General features: G+C 35.5%; 1 protein-coding gene across 1 annotated transcript in view; it reads right to left on the bottom strand.

Annotated features, from left to right (window-relative positions):
* Window positions 1-8,434: 8,434 nt before the first annotated feature.
* The window catches only part of LOC140451225 (LIM homeobox transcription factor 1-alpha-like), a 39,497-nt gene continuing 27,975 nt past the window's right edge, over window positions 8,435-19,956 (bottom strand). Inside the window, exons 4-5 of the mRNA XM_072544959.1 lie at window positions 14,211-14,384; window positions 8,435-8,529 (exon numbers count right to left, since the gene is read on the bottom strand). Coding sequence (XP_072401060.1) covers window positions 8,435-8,529; window positions 14,211-14,384 — 269 coding nt within the window. The remainder of the gene's footprint in view (window positions 8,530-14,210; window positions 14,385-19,956) is intronic.

The raw sequence follows: 19,956 nt of genomic DNA, 5'->3' as shown, positions 1-19,956 counted from the left end.
TAACAGCAGCTATATCAATGATGCGGTAAAAAATAGTAAGTGGCCATCGGCGAGAACGACGTTTTACAGAATATTTGGCACACTTGGCATCTAAAGTATCGACACCTCCTTTTGTACGATTATAATGAGCTATAATTTCTGGTTTTCCAGTAATCTGATCCGTGCCTATTGAATGGTGCATCGAAGAAATAAGTAAAACAGCCCTCGATTTTTTTGGCACATGGGAAATTAGGGATAAACTTTTCGTAAATCCGTAAGTAGTTGAATTTACTTGCCTACATCGGTGTGGCTGGAATTCCGGAGGGATTTCCCGTTTATTTTTCTTGAGGGTTCCCACATACGTTAACTTCTTTACTTCTAACTGCTTTACTAATTCTATAGAACTAAACCAATTATCAGCTGTGATATTACGGTTAGTTCCATAAATAGGTTTAGCAAGCCGAAGAACAGATTGAGTTGGTTTATTTATCTTCTTTTCTTCCTCAGATAACCCAGTTCCGTCAGTGTCCTTGCCTCCATATATATAGGCATTGTATAAGTAACTTGTTCGTGCATCAGTCAGGCACATTATTTTAATGCCATATTTCACAGGCTTATTAGGCATATACATTTTAAACCTACACCTTCCCCTAAAGCCGACCAACATTTCATCAATACAAACACATGTGCCTACGGAATACAGTTTTTGACAATTTGATAGGAATATATTAAATATGTTACTAATGGCTGCTGTTGGATCTATCTTTTTTCTTTCTTCTCTATCCAGAGGGTTATCAAAACGTAAACATTTTAGAAATATTGCAAATCTTTCTTTTGACATAACACATCTGAATATATCTCTACCAGTGCCGTCTGTAGCAAATATAGAATTTATATCTTCGTCATTGGATTTGAAAGCTGATGAGTATAAAAGCAATCCCAAAAAGGCTCTTAGTTCTATTTCATCAATTTCATTTAGTTCTGGTCTATTCATTATTTTATAGTTTTCACGAATTGCACGTAATTTATTATTTGTCCATTTACGTATTTCTTGTATTATATCCTCAAAAATAAGAAAATTAAAAAAATATGATGAAGTTTCGTTTCTTACATCTCTGGACCGCACAGCTGGTACTTTTGTTACAAGGTTGTGTAACGGAGTTCTTACATTTTTTGAGGGTGCTGTAGTAGACCACTTAAAACGATTTTTGCCATAAAAATATGACTTACCATTATCATTTAAATGATATTCGTCTTCAGAACTTTCCGACTGCTCACTTCCGGTGTCGTGTGAACTTTCAATACATACTTCTTCGCTTACATCCTCAACATCACTATCACTAAAATATTCTAAATCACTAGGTACTTCGTCAGCCCATTGAGATAAAACAGCCTCAAAATCATCATCTGAAAGCTTTACAGTTTTGCGGCTAAATTTAGAACAACTGGATGAACTTGCTGCCATACTAACAGCAAAAGAATACACTACACTGCTTTTAACTATAGAAACGTAAACACTGACATGCGGTACTTGATACCGCAAGAAAACTTTATGTCAACGTAGCTCAAAGACTAAACGTGTACTAAAACTGCAGCAGTTGAGAGCAGGTACAATTAAACCCCACTTGAAGGTACACAGATGGTGTTCTAAGAATCTTTTATAAAACACGTTTTACAACAAAATATATTTTCGGCTCGGTATGGCATACCGCATGTCAGTGGTTAAGGGCTAAGCTAGATTTTCACTAACCACTATAGCAAGCCAGATTTAGGAGTGGCTTTGGAACGAATCTCTACCTACAAGTAATAAAGTTCTTGATAGAGAAAGTTATAGAATACAACAATCCATTGATATCAATGTTTGTACAGTTTGGGAGAAGCATTTTACTCAAGTTATAGCTCCATGTTAAAAAGTCTAATAAAATTAAAATAAAAAAAATAAATTAAATACCTTCAATATAAGTATTACTGTGTTTTTATTTATACGCATCAAATGCATAAAAGCATAAAAAGCGTATTTTATTGCATATTTCAACTGTTTTTTTGTGCATATTTTAGGGTTTCTTAAGTGTAATATTTCCCGAGCTCGACTTATAAGAATATTTATTTACTCTTTATGTTTACATACTTATTTAAGACGAATTTCTATCAAATAACTGCAGATTCTATAGATGCTTTAATAAATTTTAATTAAAATTTAAAAAAATTATAAACTGCTTATACTTCTTGTACATTTTTAAAACTCATAATATCTATCACGATAAACGCCTTTATGATGAATTTTTAACGAAAAACCTCATAAACATCGCAGATACGAAAATTTCGCTACCTTCGCTATTTTATTTTAGCGAATCTGCAGCGTTTGCGCCCCCATAACTCACTTTTTCATCGCCGGCGTAGATCTTATTAAAACCTCTCACAGTTTAATATTTGCATATGCACCTCACTTTCAAATAAAATTAAATTTTCCATAAACAACATTAAAGGTGGAAGCGAGTATGTTAATATAGACAAAGTACCGTCTATTTGAGCCTTATACTACCTGGTTAATATTTCTTTTTTTTTTAAGGAAATGTTTTTTTCAATTATGGTAAGGTAATAAATAATTAACAGAATCACTGGAATTTAGTATAGTATAAATTAAAAGTGAGGTTCAACTTTAAATTTTAGTTAACTACACTCATAGACAAAAATATCTAATATTTTGGAATTTTCAAATTTTTGTTTTTTCAAAATAAATTCTGGTCAATTCAGTCGTTTATTATAAAATAGAGTTTATATTAACAATGTTTAATGTACAATTTTAAGTATTTATGCGGAGAATATTGTGAAAAAAATAAATGTTTAATATTAGGTAAATAAGGTTATTTTACTCTAAACTTAAATGATAATTTAAATTGCTTAAACAAGTGGTTTAAACTGAAAGAAGTGCATGATCAGTAACGAGTATTCCCCCCTCTAGCTCTTATTACTGCTTGCATCTTCCTCAGCGTGCTTGCAAGTAAATTTTGGACATATCCTTGGGAAATTGCATTCCATTCATTCTGTGCAGCAAGCCGAAGCTGCTCTATATTGGATTTAAATCTGGGCTAGACGGTGGCCAATCCAATATTTGAATTTGGACCTCATCAAGATAATTACTCACTATGGCAGCGGCATGTGGTCGAGCATTATCGTGCATTAACGTGAATATTTCGTATCCGATGTAACCAATATATGACAAAACATGATCTTGTTGTTCAACAGGATGTTTTAAACGTAAGAATCACCAGTCATCCTTCCAATTACTTCCACAAGTACGGTACGTACCTCCCAACTATTACCTTCCCAAAGAATTATGCCATCTACTTCAAAACTAACGGTCTGGGCGAGACTGCAGCTGGCAAATCATTCTCCAACTCTTCTGTAGACGTAGTTTCGACCACCTGGCTTCCATAATAGGATTCTGGTCTCATCACATTAGTGAAAAGAACGTTTTTCCAGTTGTCGATATTCCACTAAATATGTGTTCTTGCAAATTCAAAACGACAAGCTTTATGATTTTGGAGAAGACATGGAACTTTGGCGGAGCCTCTGGGCTTTAAGTTTGCTTTTTTTGATCTTCGTCTAACTGTTTGTGAGCTAACATTAACTTGTCTAACATTTAATAGTTCATTTCTGATGTGCATCGATGTCAATGAACGATTTCGTGTAGAATTAAGAACCAAATACCGTCATCAATTGCGGTTGTGCACCTTGGGCGCCCTTGACCAGGCCTTCGTACAAAATTTCCTGTTGCGCGGTACCTTTTTAGAGTATTTAAAATTATAGATTCAGTTCTGCTGAGACGTCGTGCGATACCTTTTTGTGCATATCCTTCCTCGTATAAAATTACAATATGTGCTACTTGGACTTCATCGCAGTACCGAATTGGTGGGATACTTGTTTTAAACTTAGTTAAATTAAAACAATATTTAATTAAACTTAATAAATTAAACTAAAAATAACCGAATTAGTATGATTTTTCATTTCCGTCAAGGAAGGATTTTTATGATAAAATGTACGAATGACACTAACCACTGAATAAATGTCAAAATAAACATCAAAATATTTCAAACCAGTTGAGTACATCAGCCTACTATATGAGTATTATCAGTAATCTAAAATTATTTTGAAATAATAGTGACTACAAAAAAAAATTGGAAAATTCCAAAATATTCGATATTTTTGTCCATGAGTGTAAAATCTGTAAACATTATGCTAAATAATCAATCATCTTATATGCAGTAAAAACTTCTAGTAATTTTTGTATTTGTAAAATTACTAAAATATTAAAATTATCCAAAAGGATTGTAATTTCCAAAACGTTTTTGGTCCTATTAGGCTACCATCAGTGAAACTTGAAAGTAAGTAATCCCACTTTAACCCTTGAGTAGTCGGGTGGGGCCTGTGAGACCAGCGACAATTTAGTTCTAATGCCTCACTGCTTATTTTATGTCGGAGTGCGCTGCGTTCATCAGTACTTTTCCGTCCATATGTCGAACAACAGTGAACAACGGGGTTTGCATTAGAATAGTTCGCTAGTTATTTGCACTTTTGCTCTGTCAGACTCTACTCTACCCGACTATTCGAGTAACTTTTATTAGTTCGACAAGTAAATTTATTTTTCTATTTTTTGTGAAGTATAACCTACATAGAGTAAGTAACTCCTATGGTTATATATAAATATGGTAATGTTCCGGTCTTCAATTTTTTTCGCTGGTATTTCAGATTTCATGGATCCTTATCTGAGATAAACTCAAAGATTACAACAGCCCTATGATAAAGTAGAAGAATAAAATATTGATTTGGAAAGCGAGACTGAATCAGACAGGTGTGAAGAAAGTGACTACAACACAGATAAAGAAAAAGAATGAGAGGAAGAGATGGAAACAGAATTGGAGGAAGGATTGGGGGGAGGAACCTGCAACTTCAAAATATTTTGAAACAAATACGGAATCCGGCGGCTCTTTTATTATGCAAAAGATGGGGTATCCTGGAGAAAACATCCGCCTCCAAAAAATGTTCGGACAAGAAGTTCTAATTTAATTTCATACTTACCAGATTCAAAAGGAAATGCTCGTCAAGCAGTTGATCCTTTAGAGTGTTGGAAATGTTTTATTGGTGATAATATTCTCGAAACCATTATACAAAATACAAACATATTTATTTCTAAACTAAGAAACAATTATGCAGATCCGAATGAGGCCCTACCTACAGATACTGTGGTAATAAAGACGTTAATTGGTCTATTATACCTAGCTAAGGTTTTCAAAGTAAACCGCCGAATTTTCAAAGAATTTTGGGCTACTGATGGAACACGCGAAAAGGTGTTTCGAGTTACTATGGCTCGTAGGCGATTTGTATTCTTGCTACGTTGCTTGCGTTTTGATGACATAAATACTAGAGAAGAAAGAAGAACCATAGACAAACTTGCACCGATAAGAAACGTTTTTGACCAATTTATTCAGAAATGTAAACTTAATTACGTTTCTGGATCTTAGACGAGATGCTTTTTGCATCCCGTGGACTTTGCGGATTCCGCATATACATCCCGAATAAGCCAGCAAAATATGACATAAAAGTATTTTTCTTAGTGGACGCCAAATGTTAATGGATATCTTAATTTTATTCACTGCCACCCTAAATAGCATGCTTGTATCAACACCATACCAATCTCGCAAGTTCTTCAACCATGAGGTTCTTCTTCGTCCTGGACTGCGTTTGCCTGCTATTTTTCCTTGCATGATATTTTGTAGCAACCTATATTTGGGACCTCTCATTACATGTCCGAAATACTTCAGCTTTCTCTGCTTGATGCTTTTTATGATCTCAGTAGTCTTGCTGAGACGTTCTTGTATTGTGGAGTTTCGAATCTTCTCCACCCAGAAAACTTTTAAAATTCTTCTATAGCACCATATTTCGAAAGCCTCAAGGCGATTTAGATCGATTTTATTCACAGTCCAGGACTCGACACCATAAAGTAAGACCGAGAACACGTAGCAGCGGAGTAGGTGAATCCTCAATGCCAGTTTTAGGTCTCTGTTACATAACACCTTGGACATCCTTCTAAAAGCCGCTCTAGCCTGCTCTATCCTAGATCTAATTTCGCCGTGACTTTTTGCGTTACAATTTAATTGCTGTCCAAGGTAAACGATTTTATCAACTTGCTCAAGTTTGGTATTATTTACATATATAGACGGTTTTATATGCTGTTGTTTTATATTAGGAGTTACGTTTTATGTTTATATTACGAGTATTTTGGTTTTCCCTATGTTCAGATCCAGACCTGCCTCCCTACAACTCTCAACGACACTATCAAGTAGTGTTTGCAAATCTTCTTGACTAGAAGCTAGGAGTACTGTATCATCCGCATATCGCAAATTATTGATGACTTCACCGTTCACAAGTATTCCTTCTTGTTTTTCAGAAAGTGCTTTTCTAAAAAATTTTTCGGAGTAAACGTTGAAAAGCAGGAGAGCATCCCTGCCGTACTCCTCTTTTAATATTAAGAGCCTGTGATTCCACACCATCTACTAAAACTGATGTTGTTTGATTCCAATATAAATTTGCAATTATTCGAACATCTCTGCCGTCCAAGCCAATGTCTTTTAGAGCTTCGACCAATATAGAGTGCTTAACACGATCAAATGCCTTTTGGAAGTTAACAAAACAACAGTATATATGTACAGATATATCTCGACATATTTGAGCAAGTACGTTCATTCCAAACAGTGCCTATCTCGTTCCAAACCCGTTAAGGAAACCAAACTGTGTGTCATCCAGATATTCCTCGCATTTATTGTAGATACGACCATGTATTACCTACCTTTAGAAAAATTTTTAATAAGTGGTTTAACAAACTGATGGTTCTATAATCAGCACAGGTTTTTGCTGTCTTCTTAGGTAGAGCTATAAGCAGTGAATTAGACCAACCATTAGGTAGTTGTCCGCTGGTATAAATGGTATTGAAAAACGAAGTTATAGCCTCTAAAATATTGCTATCATTTATAAGCTTGTATATTTCAGTTGGAATTTCATCAGGACCATCTGCCATGTTTTGATGTTGTATGGCTTTTATAACCTCAGAGCGTGTTATTAGGGTTCCGTCGCAGTTAGTAATATCGGAAGGTGAACTACTCCTATCGTCTTCGAATAGGTTCGTAACGTAATTTTCCCATTCTTTAAGTTTATCCTCTACTACAAATATTACTTTACCATGTTCATCCTGTAGCAATGCAGTTTGTTTCTTATTGAAGATACCAGCCGCTTCTTTTACTTTTTTATAAATTATGTTAAGCGTATCGTATCTATTTTCAAGATCTTCAATGTCATGACACTGTTTGGCTAGATGTTGACTCTATGCTTCTCGTATTTTACGTCGAATTTCTTTTTGTATGCTGTTATAAAGTGTTTCGTTGTTTTTCGCTAGTCGCCGTTGTTTCATCAAATCCAATATGTCATCTGTCATCCAAGCCTGCTTTTTTAACCTTTTTTAACCTGCCTTGTAAATTTCTCACACAGATTTCTTTTACTGTTGTTACGATTTTCTTTAAGCCCTCATCGACATTTTCACCAGTATTTTCCCAAATTAAATTTTCGTTCAGCTGTCTTTGAACTGATTCCTTAACTTTCTCGTCTTGTAATTGGGCTGTATCAATATTTTTGCTAGACTTCTTTTTGATCCCCTTTTTTTAATTTTAATTGGGTTACAGCTACTATGGCATTGTGATCAGACCCAATGTCAGCAGCTGGATAAGTTTTAACTGATTTGATGCAGTTTCTAAATCGATTTTTTATTAGAATGAAGTCGATTTGGTTCCTAATAATTTTGTCCTCTGATTCTGCATTTGATTTCCAAGTGTTAAGTGAGTCTTCTCGGTGGTAGTTTAAAGTGAGTATTTGATATAATAAAATCGTTGTTGACAGAAGTGGACAAGTCGATCTCCACGTTCGTTTCTGTTTCCCAAGCCATAAGCTCCCACAATGTTCAAACACCGTCCTTTTCCGACTTTAGCGTTAAAATCTCCTAGGACTATGGTATTTTCTGCTACTTTGACAACATCTAGGGCATCAGTAAGATCTTTGTAAAATGCTTCTAATTTATCTTCATCACTGGATGATGTTGGGGCATAGACCTGACCGGCATGGTACACTTGATATCCATCTACATCACATCCTCCTGATCCCGGCCACCGCATTTCACTTATTCCAAGGATGCTGATTTGCATTATTTTCATTTCTTTTGTGGCATTATATATTTTACCTGACTCAAACATGCTTCTGACGTTCCAAGTTACAAAATTGTAAAACGCATGCTGGAGCAGCACAAAATTACAATTGTAACAATTTAAAAAAATTAAAGGGGAGATTCCAAAGGAACTTCTTGATGCCAACATACCACAGTACTCGTCTATGTTTGCATTTTTCAAATCCATTACTTTGGTGTCGTATATCCCAAAGAAATAAAAGTCGTGACGCTGTTATCATCTTTTACTATGATGAGTCGATTGATGAAGATTCTATAGATGCCTGTAAGCCCAATATTATTACTTTTTATAACATTACAAAATCGGGCGATGACTAGATCGATCAGAAATGTGCAGCTTATAACGTAGGCAGAAACATCCAAAGATAGCCAATGGTCATTTTTTATAATTTACTCAACATTGCAGACATAAACTCTCATGTCATCTTCTTCTTCTTCAAGTGCCATCTCCGCGGCGGAGGTCGGCAATCATCATAGCTATTCGAACTTTTGAGACGGCTGCTCTGAAAAGTTCATTTGATGTACATTTGATGTCATACATAAATGTAATGCAAATGAAAACGACCTAATTTCGAAACGAAGATTGTTTCTGAAATCAATTGGCTTAGTCTTAACAAGAGAGAACATGCTAAACACAGCAGGAGACTCTCATTTACAAAAGGATATCAAAGGATATCAGAAATATATCTCAAAAATTAAGCGGAGTACATGCATATCTAGCACCTCCGCGTTCAAATACACGAGGTCGTTGCGCCTATTGTCTAAATCGTAAAACACGATATTTTTGAGTCAAATGCCAAAAATGGCTATGCTTAAATCATGTTAAACCTATTTGCGCAGACTGCAATAAAATTGAAATTGGGATTAGAATTTTGTTATTTTACATTAAATGTAAGTGAAGTACATTTTTGTTAACTGTTTAGTACATTTTTAAAGACCAATTGGTATAAATATCTTTCCAATTGTCAGACCACAAACTATTCCATTCAGAAGGAGATTTAACTTCAAAAAGGCAAACTGGCAAAAGTATGCAGACATGCTAGATTCTGAGATGTTACGTCTTGAACCAAAAGTAAAGAACTATGAAAAATTTGTAGAGGTACTCAACTTTCGTTATGCTGGAGGGTAAAGTAAGTAGGTGGAGAGTTCAAAAAAATGGCCTTCCACAGGGAAGTGTTTTAGCACCAATGCTCTTCAATATATACACAAACGACCAACCTACGCCGACCGAAACCAAGCAATTTCTCTATGCTGACGATCTTGCAATATGTGCTCAAGGAAATAGTTTTGAAGAAGTGGAGAAGAAACTCGAAACTACATTAAAAACAATGACAGCGTACTACCTGCAGAATTCTCTGAGACCCAATCCCTCTAAAACCCAAGTCTGCGCTTTTCACCTTCGCGCAAAGGAAGCCAAGCGAAAACTCCAAATTGTGTGGAATGGTAATACATTAGAACACACAAACCAACCTATATATCTTGGAGTAACTCTGGACCGGTCCCTCACCTACAGACAACATTGCATAAAAACGAAAGGGAAAGTAACAACTAGGAACAGCATACTCAGAAAGCTAACAGGAAGTAAATAGGGCGCACGTCCTGGCGTTTTAAGAACAACGGCACAGGCACTGTGTTTCTCAACTGCTGAATATGCGTGCCCCGTTTGGGGAAGATCTGCCCACACCAAACAAGTTGATACTGCGCTAAATGAGACATGCAGGATAGTAACGGGGTGCATGAAACCAACGCCACTCTCAAATCTATATAAAGCAGCGGGTTTTGTAGAACCCTCAACACGCAGAGGCGTTGCAGAGCACATAGAGAAAATTAAACGGACGCGGACGAGCGGCATGCCCTATACAAAGCTCGAACACCACGAAAGCGACTAAAATCTAGGAAAAGCTTCCTTGGAACAGTACAGGATGAACCGCCTGAGTATTTTCCTCTTCCCCAGGTTCAATGGACCGGCCAGTCCCTAGACTTTAAAACGTGGAAAACTATGAATCGGATAAGAACGGGGGTCGCTCCAGTAAAATCAAACATGGCAAAATGGGGAAAAATCGACCAAGATGATGTGAACTGTGACTGTGGAGAAACACAGAATGTGGAACATCTTCTTACATGCAGAAACTGTCCTCATCGATGTACCCTCGAAGATTTGTGGCTCGCCAACAAAGATGGAATCGACGTAGCTCGATACTGGGCTGAAATTTTATGAATAACATGTCCGGACACGATAAAGTAAAGTAAGTAAGTTAACTGTTTTTGCATTTTTTTAAAGATACGGTTTATTTTATCATTGGGTTTAAAATGGTTAAGATGTATTAAAAATGAAATAAAAAAAGATTGTACATATATCAAATAGTTTTATTTTAATCTTTTCTAATGTATTACGTAAAATAAAAACTGGGCCTCAAAGACCCCACCCGACTGTTCATGTAATTTGAATGTACTCGATTACTCAAGGGTTAATTTAAGCAACAAAAAAGAATAAAATTTTCAATGTTAATCTAAAAAACAAAAGGTATGATTACTTACTCAAGCATTTGCAAATAGCCACTTTCAAAACGGTATAAAAACCTTAAAAAATTAAAACGATATAATGTCGATAATTTAAGATTTATCTGACAGGGAACATATTGACACATACTCGAAATGGTGACCACATCTGGATCTGACAAAAGTTACCAGCCAACTGAGTTGGAGGAAAGTGAACTGAAATTAACTGTAAAAATGACAAAGAAGTTAATTCACGATTAATAGTTTTTTTTAGACCTTAATAAAAAATTAAACCCCCGTTATGGTGGGGGTTAATTCTTTTTCTTTAAGTTCCATCTTCTATCGAAGGTTAGAAATCATCATGGCTATGCGGCCCTGTTGACTGCCGCTCTAAATAGTTCTGCACAACTACATTCAAACCATTCACTCAATTTCTTTAAGCCACGATATTCGTCGTCCTCCCACATTTCGCTTTCCTCGAATTTTGCCTTGCATTATATGCTGTAATCATAAGTATATTTGCCGTCTCATAACATTGCCTAAGTACTCAAGTTTTCTTCTTTTGAAATTCAATATTATTTCAGCTTCATTTCCTATTCTTCTAATAACTTCTGCGTTTGAGATTCTTTGAGTCCATGATATTCGTAGGATTCTTCTGTAACACCAAAATTCAAAGGCGGCCAACTTATTCAGATGCACTTGTTTTAACGGTTATGCTTCCAAGCCATAAAGAAGAGTAGTCAATACGTAATACTGAAGCATTCTTAGGCGCAGTCCTAACCTTATATCGTGACAACAAAGAAACTTTTTAAGTTTAACAAATAATGCATGTGCTACTTCAATACGTGTTTTAATTTCTTTGGTTTAGTCTACATTTGACATTATCGATGTTTCTAAGTATTTGTAGGTATCCACACTCTCAATTAGAGTATCCTAAACAATTAGTTGGATGTTTGCATCTGCTGATTTAGTCATGCTCATGCATTTAGTTTTTTTCAAATTCATCCTTAGTCCGTATTCATGACAACATTAATTAAGTCGTTGCATTACGTTCTGTAAATTATTGTTGTTATCCGTCATTATCACTGCAAAACTTCTCCATTGATAGGTATACCTTCTATTGAATCTGAGAGTCTTTATTTGTAATATTTAATCAGTCTTTACTGTAGACATTGAAGAGTAGTGGTGACAGCACGCAACCCTAGCGGACTCTTCTCTGTATTTTGATATCTCGGATGTTCTATGATTCCAATAATGATTGATGATTCCAATATAGATTAGATATACTTTTTATTTTACGACTATCAATTTGCTTACTTTTTAATATATCTACAAGCTTTTTATGTTAAACCTTATCAAATGCATTTTCAAAATCTACAAAACATAAGTACATGTCCTGATTCATATTCATACATCTCTGGGCCAGCAACATTAAAGCCGAACACAGCATCTCTTGTGCCCATACCATTTCTAAAGCAAAATTAAGTGTCACTTATTTCATATTCAAGAGTTTGAACAATTCTGATGTGTATTATTTTCAAAAATATTTTAAGTGTGTGACTCATTAAAGCTATTGTTCTGTGATCTGAGCAGGATATTGCACTTGATTTTTTGGGTATTGCCGCAAAGGTCGAGGGCGGCCATTGTCTGGGAATTTTAGCACTCTGATATATTAGATTAAGTCAATAACATCTTCATCAATGAGTTTTAATAATTCGATGGGCACATCATCTGGTCCGGTATCCTCTTCTGTGTTTTTGATGACATAGACGACTTCTTCCCATATTATTGGTGGTCGCGTATCCTCCGAGGTCGCTAATAATAGTTCTTCTTTTTCATCATTAAATAGCTTTTGGATGTAATTGGTCCAGTGACACATCTTTCCTTTATATAGTAATAATATATCTTTATCATTTTTAAGGATATTTTTTTTTGTGATTTTTCTAGAACCAGTCATTTCTTTGATTTTTTGTAAATTAAAGCTACCATACTTTTTATCCAGATCTCCTATTTCCCTGCATCTATCGGAGAGCCATCTCTCTTTTGCTCTCAAATTTTCTTTCTGATGTGTTTTTTAATTCCTTTGTATTTATTCAGATCTTTTGCTTTAAGTTTTGTTCGTTCTTCCATAAGTTCAACAATTTCTACTGTCATCCAAGGTTTTGGTTTTTTCCCAAGTGGTTTGAGGGTTTCTTTACCAACTGACATAAGGGCATGTTGAATTCTTCCTCATTTTTGGTCAATAGTTAGAGTTTCTGCATTATCTTCTTTGACTTTCCTTAAGTTCTGCTTTATTTTAAATTCCTTCCGCATATGTATTCTCTTATTTGAGCCATTGTATCCATGATTTTCTTGGTGCTAGCGTGCTTTACATTCTTTAGTTTCACTCTTCACTTATCGACAAAACAACCGGATTGTGATTAGATTGTGATTGGATATGTCCGCTCCTGGATAAGTTTTGAATGATATTATAGAATTTCTACATCTTTTGTTGACAATAATATAATCTATTTGATTTCTGACTATTTTGTTGTTATTTTCAGCTGGTGAGCTCCATGTGTATAATCTACGTTTTGGAAGTTTGAACAAGGTATTTGCAATTCAGAGTTCCTCATTAATACAGAAATCAACTAGCCGATCGCCACGTTCATTTCTCTTCTTTAGTTCTATCGCCCCACATAATTCTCCACTTCTCCTTGACCCACTTTGGCGTTTAAATATCCCAATTTAATATTTATATTCTGTCTTTTAGTAGCTTTAAGATATTGCCAATTTGTTCATAGAAGTTCTCTATGTTGTCTTCATCCTTGTCTGCAGTGGGTGCATATACTTGGACTATATTTATTTTACGTTTGAAGTGAAAGTTTAGAGACAGCATCAATAATGGATCAGAGTTGGAAACAAAGTTACAAACAGCTTTTTAAAAATTCTTATCAACTATAATGCCAACTTCCTGCCTATAATTGGAGTTGTTGTTACCGAAATAATACATTGTTCCATTTCTGGTGTTACATTTTCCTGATTCAGGCCATTGTATATCGTTATAAGGGAGGGTTTTAGAGGAAACCCAAGGGTAGGACTGACAAACTTTTTTGCATCTTGACAACTGATAACTGGACTAAAAAGTGGCTAGAGATCAACGTGTTAAACACTTTAAATCTTACGAGTAATGTTAGTAGGTTAAAAGTAATAGGAATTACATAATTTTCTTCGAAAAGTAAAGGATGTTTATTTTAAATAATTTAAAGGAAAATAATTAGTTGATTCATGTGTGTATATCTAAAAGATCCAAACACAAACATACAAAATTGAAGCCTACCTCGAATAGGATTATTCTCGATAACTTTGCATATAATACCCAAAAAGACTCTGAAACGGAGATAACACAGATCAACAGCTATCGAGAAATTTCAATAACAATACTCATTATCAAACCTTAATTTACCTGTAAAAACGTGCAATGGTATGCTACTACTGTTTTTAAAAAAGGGAGTCTCGTTCTCCAGCTCCTCCTTAATGCGAAGGAAATGATTATTGGAGGCATTTTGCAGTACAGCCTCATCCGTCGTTCCCTCGTTATCGCTACAGCTATCGTTAAAAAACGGCGTTGAACGGGGACCTGGAAAAAAATGTCTCATTAAAATCGTACAGTGATTGTCACACATTTTTATTTGTAAATTATATACAGTGCGATTTATCATTTTTGACCGATTTGATATTGAAAAATCTGATTCGCTAGAGCGCCGTAATGTAATATTGTTATATTTTTATCAATCTAATTTATTGTCTTTATTTATTATCAAAGGTTATATTTATAACACTTACAAATTTATTAAAGTCTTTATTAAAATATTCACCAATTTATCACAATATCTATTCATATTTATTTCCGCGTACAATTGTATCTCGATCTAAAAACTCGACTTCATATTTAAAAACTAACTAACTATTTACAACAAAATTCCTCTTTAGATATAAAATACAGTTAATCGAGAATCCCTACGAAATTCGGACGGTGACCTTCTCGACTAGTATAGAAGGAATCCCACAACAAACCGGTTCTTTAAGAAGGGCGGCGAATTTACTAGAACAAAATAGAATTAGAAAGAATATGTATGTTTACAGTTTTTATGAGTCATAATTATCGTAACAATATACTGCTTCCAATAATTCCAGTAATTCGTTGCCCAGAAAATGTATACAGATTTCTATAAATATGGTGTGGATTAGAAGTTAAGTAATATGGGAAATTATGTCTGTTTACAGTGCCATTCTTGTGGAAAGTAGCTTCATAAAATAAAACGAGAAAATATGCATCATTTTAAATTGCACCGCACCCACCGACAAAATTTTACTTTTTTATTACTTTATTACATTCATCCTTATTATCTCTTGATGCAATTGTGCATAATATGGATGCACCGTATTTTTTTTAATTCTTCCTACACTACGACCACTTATTTCAAAAGTATTAGCAATTTTCCTCGTACTAATATGCGGATGCTTACTGACACTAAGATAATCACGAATAACTCACATATTAAAGCTATTAGGTAAAGTAAATGCTTAAGAACTAATAAAGTACTATAAAATAATATATTTTTTTTTAATAACAGATTGATTACGGCTGTCGCCGCTTCTCCGCCCCAAATTTCCATGTTTTTCTGTCATATGCAGTTGCCTCTTCTAAATCTCTTGCTGCCATTGCTTCATCAATATCGTTGCGTCAACTTCTCCGTGGTCGTCCTCTCTTTCTTCTTTCAGAAGGGATCCATTCTAGTAATCTTCTAGGCCATCTGTACTCTGGCATTCTTTTAACATGTCCGAACCAGATTAAAATAATACTTCTCTTCAATAATAAAATACAGGATGTTGCCTTTAAGAAAACTCCTGTAGTTATAAAAAAATTATAAATTTCGCTATGTTAATAATTTTTTACAATAGTAGACTATATTAAAAATTGTTTAAACAAATGGATTTTTTGATGTCAAATCTCAAATCTCTACAATTCTACATGGTGCTAACGTTTCTACGAAATTAATGAAAAAACGTAATTATCTTTTAAACTGCTGTTTATATCATTACAAAACCTTATATTACAAAAACTTAATTAATAATATAAAATATATATAATATATAATATATAATAATCATATTAAAACACAGGGTGCTTCATTAAAAAATAATGGGAACGTGTTTTTTAATTCAGCACCTAGACAACTACATCTAGTTTCACGGGTAAATGGAAAATATTCAATACGGACGTCTTTAGTTAAGTCAAGTTCTTAGTAACCGTCATTTAGGGCTTGTTATTAAAGAATTTTAGTTAAAATTAAATAGCGGTATTGTATATTGTTTAATATTGTGGTCCGATCTGTTTACACGTACGCGTGAGGTAATTATAAAGTATTTTTTTGTAGATGTCAAACCACAGTGACAGTTTTACAAACTTTTAACTTAGTACAATAATAGAAATGCCTGAAAATATTATTTCTGGAGAAAATCAACAATTTGTTCTCAATTTACTAAACTATTTAACAAGGAGAAAGGAAACGATGAACCTTTACCACCGTTATCACAACTACATCAGCAATTTTGCTGAGCCCTTTGCGAAAAGCCAAATATTGTTTCCGCACAGTTATACTTTTTGAGGCACTGCATGAAAAATTATTTAAATTCAACCACACTTCAGTTCGTTTTTTTTTGGACGAAACTTGTATATTTTTGTAAGGACCATATAAATGTACGTGTCAAGATGACAATATATAGAGGAATCGAAGATGCCAGCTAAATACTGGTAAACGCTTGGTTGTTTTACATGCTGGAACTAGTAATCGATTTGCTGACCGAGAATATCAGAAAGAGTCCAAAATAGTAAAAATATGGAGGATTTTCTATTAAAAAAGATCAGTTTGTTTCACCCTGTCAATATGGGCGGCCCGGTATCATTAAAAATATTTTTAATGTATGCTCCCATTTCACGATACACAAATATAGGTATGCTATTGCGCACGCTAGCTCTATCTCTCTCGCGCTGTGTGACGTCACGTGCGAAGCAAAATTTATATTAGAACACTAACGCTTGCCCTGTTATTATTATTATTATCCAGATTTAGCCATACGGCTCACACTCCCTCTAAGGGGAAAATTCACTCATCCCAGATACCTACGGTATCAAAAGGATTGAGCTCTGGTGGGACTCTTTCCATGTTATCGAGTCCTAGGTGACTTGGTACATCGGTGTATCTCCCAAAAATTTTCGAACGCATCTGGACGTCGAAAGTAGCACAGCTTTCTGCATGATCTTATATAGATGTTCATTTAGACCCAGCTTTCTTATGTTTTCTAGAGGGTTCTTCGGGATGACTCCAGTGGTAGAAAGAATAATAGGTATCGTCTGGGTACTTTCCATTCTCCATTGTCTCCTTATTTGTATTTCCAGATCTCTGTACTTGGCGATCTTTTCGTTGTACTTAACACGCAGATTATTGTTGTTAGGTATCGCCACATCGATTAGTGTTGTTTGTCTTGTAAGTTTATTAACTAGCACGAGATCTGGTCTGTTATGTGCTACAGTTTGGTCTGTGAGCACAGTGCGATCCCAGTATAGCTTGTAGTTGTCATTCTCAAGCATACTCTCAGGAACGTATTGATAATATGGGAGATGGTTTGTTTGTAGAAGTCCCAGTTTAAAAGCTATCTCTTGATGGAGGATCTTTCCTACTGAGTCATGCCGTTCCTTATAGTCAGTTGCAGCAAATGCCTGGCAGCCCCCAGTAAGATGTTGGATGGTTTCTTGGGCTTGACATCCATATCGGCATTTGTCGTTTTGGACCTGAGGGTCTTTGACGATATATTTCAGGTAATTTTTTGTTGGTATAACCTGATCCTGAATGGCCAGTAGTGAACCTTCTGTTTCAGGGAACATCTTTCCTGATGTCAGCCAATAGTTCGACGCTATATTGTCGACATGGTCTTGACTGACCTCATGGGGATGTCGCCCGTGCAGAGGTTTACCCATCCAGGTGCGCATTTTTTCGTCCTTAGTAAGATGGTTTATGCGCATTTCTGGTTCCCTCAGTTTGATCGGTGTTGTATCATCTACTGCGCAAATCGCGCGATGTAGAGTAGATGTCTCAGCCTGCACCTGAAAATAAGTTCTTAAATTAGTAATTTGTTTTTCTAGTTGCTCACTTATATCCATAAGTCCTCGTCCTCCTAAATACCGCGGTAATGTCGTTCTTTCTACTGCACTTCGAGGATGGTGTTTTTGTGCCTTTGTGAGGTGTGTTCGTACTTTTCGCTGAAGATTTTCTATATCGGTTTTTGTCCACTTAACAATACCAAATGAGTAGCTAAGCGCGGAACATGCGTAGGTGTTTAGTGCCTTAAACAAATTTTTACTGTTAAGATGTGAACGAAGCAGCTGTTTTACCCTTCGTATAAACTCAGTAGTTATCTCAGTTTTCATTTGCTTATGGTCAATCTTCCGAGCTTGCTTTATTCCGAGGTATTTATACATATCATTTTCACCCATGGCCTCGATGTTCTGGCCGTTTTGCATATCGAATCCGCCGGGCTGAACCTTTCCTTTGATTATATTTAAGACACGGCACTTGTCAAGACCGAAGTGCATACTAATATCATTAGAGAAATTTTCTACTGTTTTTAGCATCTGATCCAGGTGGCTTCGAGTGGAAGCTAGTAGTTTTAAATCATCCATATACAATAGATGATTAAGCTTTGCAACAACAGTGGTGTTATTTTTGATGCTAAAACCTGTGTTAGTTGAGTTCAGTATCTGGGATAGGGGGTTCATCGCTAGACAAAACCACAGTGGGCTCAACGAATCTCCTTGAAATAGGCCCCGGTTGATTGCAATATTTTCAGTTTCGATATTGTTTTCACCAGGTATTTTGAGGTGGATTTTTGTCTTCCAATCTGACATTATATGTTTTAAAAAGGTCACTATGTTATCATCGACTTTATATATTTTTAATATATCTATAAGCCATTCATGTGGCACTGAATCAAACGCTTTCTTGTAGTCGATGAAAGCAGTAAAGAGATTCCGTTTTTTGCTATATGCTTGGTTAGAAATGACAGAGTCGATGATAAGTTGTTCTTTGCAGCCCATGGAACCCTTAGCGCATCCTTTCTGTTGTGGCTCTATGATATTGTTTAGAGCACAGTGTTGGTTGATACGCCGGGCTACACAGGATGTGACCAATTTATACAGAGTTGGAAGACAAGTAATTGGGCGGTACTTGGTTGGATCTTGGGTGTTATTTTGATCTTTGGGAATTAAATAAGTTGTTCCCTGAGTTAGGAAAGATGGTATTTCCTGCGGATTAGAAATAGTGTTATTAATTACTGCTGATAGGCACTCATGAATACTCCAGAACTTTTTAAGCCAGAAGTTCTGAACGCCATCTGGTCCAGGAGATTTCCAGTTATGAAGCTCTTTGATAATATTTGAAACTTCTTCAGTGGTGAAGGGTTCGTAGGGAGCAGTAACGTAGTGTTGGCAGTTGTGCGCCGTATCTTCGATCCATCCAGCATTGGTGTTAAGAGCGGCTGGTGTGGAAAGTTGATTTCCCCAAAACTCATGGATTTCTTCTCGGCTTGGGTAAGATTTATTGGCACTTTCTGCAGTAGAATTGAGTTTCCGATAGAACGCCTTCTCGGCATTTTCAAAAAGCGTATTGTCACATTTTCGTTTGTTACTAATTTTGTATCTCCTTAGTCGGCCTGAGTAAACGGAAAGCTTTTGTTTTAATGTATCCAGGCACTGTTGTGCTGTGTTGTTTTCTGGATTATATTGTGAGTGTCTTGCGGTGGTTAGCATTATTTCTTCAGCTCTTCTGATTACTTTTCTACTTGTTGTTCCTCGAACATATTCCGTGATTTGACCAATGTCCCTACGTAATGATTCAATTTTCGTTAGCAGCCGTTTTTCCCAAGGTGCAACTCTGTTATCTGCCCCTCCGATATTAGTACCCCGTCGTGTTCTGGTCTTAATGCCCATAACATTAGCAATTGCTGTTGCTGCACAGTAAATCAGCGTGTGCATATATTCCAATGTATGGGCTTCTACGACATAATTGGGCAGAACTTCAGTGTTCACAATTTGTAACAGCACTCCTAGTTTCTTACAAGAGTTTACTCTTGGTAGCGGTGGTCTGCTAAGT

This window comes from Diabrotica undecimpunctata, chromosome 9, assembly GCF_040954645.1.
Source record: "Diabrotica undecimpunctata isolate CICGRU chromosome 9, icDiaUnde3, whole genome shotgun sequence".
NCBI lineage: Eukaryota > Metazoa > Arthropoda > Insecta > Coleoptera > Chrysomelidae > Diabrotica > Diabrotica undecimpunctata.
The sequence above is the reverse complement of the archived record's forward strand: the minus strand, read 5'-3'. Positions and strand labels throughout refer to the sequence as shown.